General features: G+C 39.4%; 1 protein-coding gene across 26 annotated transcripts in view; it reads left to right on the top strand.

Annotated features, from left to right (window-relative positions):
• plecb (plectin b) overlaps positions 1-2380 on the top strand; it is a 189240-nt gene that overhangs the window by 149155 nt on the left and 37705 nt on the right. For 19 of the 26 annotated variants that reach the window (XM_014019087.1, XM_014019088.1, XM_014019094.1 and 16 more), the window contains 3 exons: positions 56-133; positions 218-322; positions 1365-1531. In XM_014019087.1, coding sequence (XP_013874541.1) covers positions 56-133; positions 218-322; positions 1365-1531 — 350 coding nt within the window. The remainder of the gene's footprint in view (positions 1-55; positions 134-217; positions 323-1364; positions 1532-2380) is intronic. The other 7 variants (XM_014019093.1, XM_014019089.1, XM_014019086.1 and 4 more) reach the window with 1 other exon arrangement.

Below are 2380 nucleotides of genomic sequence, written 5' to 3'. Positions count from 1 at the left end.
CCATCTCTGATAATGGTACCAAACTGAAACTAACACTTCATTTTCTCCTTCTTAGCCTAGAGAGAAAGGCCGTATGCGCTTCCACAAGCTGCAGAATGTACAGATAGCACTGGACTTCCTCAAACATCGGCAGGTGCGTTGCTAAAATGAATCCTTAAATTTAATCTGGTTAAACATGATAATTATAATTATCAAATGGTTGTTGCTTTTTTCTCAGGTCAAACTGGTTAACATCAGAAATGATGACATAGCCGATGGTAACCCCAAGCTGACCCTGGGGTTAATATGGACCATCATCCTGCACTTCCAGGTCTCCTCCTCTGTCAGTGTTGTGTTCCATTATTTTATTCCTCTTATCCTCTGTCTCTGGGATCACAGCTGCTGTTTCCTCATCTCACTGGAAGCAATCAAAATGGACTGGGCTCTTCACATCTCCTCTCTAATGATACTCATTAGTACATGCTCATTTTAAACATATTATAAGAAGTAACACACTAACATCACAGTCATTGCATTAGCTTCATTGGAACTGTAAGAAGAGACAAAACACCAACAGGGAGTGTTTGAGTGAGTCACTCTCTCCCTTTTTCCTGAGGGGAAGGTGCGTCCTGAGAAGGATCCAACATGTTGGCGTCACTCCTCCGTCTCCGTGGCTGTGCCAGGAGCTGCCAGGCTGAAATCTCTAAACATCAGCCTGATGTCTTGTCTCAAGAACCATAAAATAAACCCACAATAAAATGAAAAGTTTGGCTTTAGATTCCAAAAAGGTGAAGCAAAGCATGCATTGTGCGTATGAGATTATTTTGTAAAGACACTGATGCGCCCTGTAGATACAGTGTCTTTATACATTTACACAATAGAAAATAACAGGAGACAGCTGGGATGTGGTTGCTGGTGAGTCACGAAGGCTCACTATCAAAGGATGATGGAATACATTGTCCCTCTAATCATATAATGCTGAGCTAAATCCCACAGGCTAATTATCCTAAAGTTAGTAAATCTGTATGTAAAACGTTGATGAGCAGCAGTAATACTATCCCCAAACAAAAAATAATGTGGATGCCAGAGCCTCGACAATATTTATTTGAAACCAGACTAAGCATTTATCTTAATTCCTCCTTCTAATCATGTAATTAGGTTTACAGATCTGATAAACATATAAGCTAAAAAAGTAATGAAGTCATGAAATAATGAAGGTAAGGGAATAATCGTTAAATAAAAACAAAAATCTTTTGTGGTGTTGTAATTCCATTGAGTGGCATCTTTTGGTTTCCACTAATGACTAAATTTTTCTAAATCACACAGTACCTGTGAGCGCTCTGTGAGTTAAAGACTTAACATTCTTTGTGTTTGTGTTGTGTCAGATCTCAGACATTCAGGTCAACGGTCAGTCAGAGGACATGACCGCCAAAGAGAAGCTGCTGCTCTGGTCTCAGAGGGTGACAGATGGCTACCAGGGCATCCGCTGTGACAACTTCACCACCAGCTGGAGGGACGGCAAACTCTTCAACGCTGTCATACACAAGCACTAGTAAGTGTGGAAAATAATTTCACTTTTATCTATAACAACTAAAATCTGATATAAGCACAGACAGGAAGGCCTGCTGCATGTCACTGCACAAGCATGATCCTTCCCTTGTTTATATTCTGTCACCTTCCTAAAACAATGGCCCAACTCATTTTTTAAAGGTTTTCAGGAAACACAAAAAATGCCATGTGCCAAATGAGTTAGGCCATCAATTTAAGAAGGTTATATGGACCCAATAGTTCTTTTACATTCCTCATTTTCTTCTTCTTTTTTTTTCTTGCAGAGTCTTGTCCATTCATAAGTTTAGAGTAATATTGAGTCAGGGGAGCGGGAGCTTGGAATGCATTCAGATGTCAAATGACATCATGTTTCCAGTTTAAACCTGCACTTTCATTAAATTCTGATTTCAGTCTTGACAAGAAAGGTCTGCTGCTCTAGTAGTTTTGTACATGACAACCGTGACCTGACTGTTTTCATATTTTAATGACAAGTAAGTTTGAAAGGGAGCAAAACTTAGCCCTGCCTGGACTTAGTCACATATAAAAACACACTGACTCAAAAGACAGAGCTTTTCTGAAACAACGATATAGTGGCCTTTTTTATGCATGCCCATTATCACTTTGAGTTCTAGAAACCGAAGCAATGATCTTTTTTCCCTGTATCTGTCCCGCTTTAATCTCATCCTGTTACCTGCAAACTTTGATTGTGTGCTGAAAGGGTTAAAAACTGAACGAAAACTGTATCTAAGAGAAAAACACATTTTGGAGGAAGGGTATTCTTTCTCTTTTTTTTTAGATATGTTGTTCAAGTGGACATTTTAGCACCTAGTGGCATGGCATGAGTATTTCAGAC

The sequence above is a fragment of the Austrofundulus limnaeus genome, unplaced genomic scaffold (assembly GCF_001266775.1).
Source record: "Austrofundulus limnaeus strain Quisiro unplaced genomic scaffold, Austrofundulus_limnaeus-1.0 Scaffold209, whole genome shotgun sequence".
Lineage (NCBI taxonomy): Eukaryota > Metazoa > Chordata > Actinopteri > Cyprinodontiformes > Rivulidae > Austrofundulus > Austrofundulus limnaeus.
The sequence above is the reverse complement of the archived record's forward strand: the minus strand, read 5'-3'. Positions and strand labels throughout refer to the sequence as shown.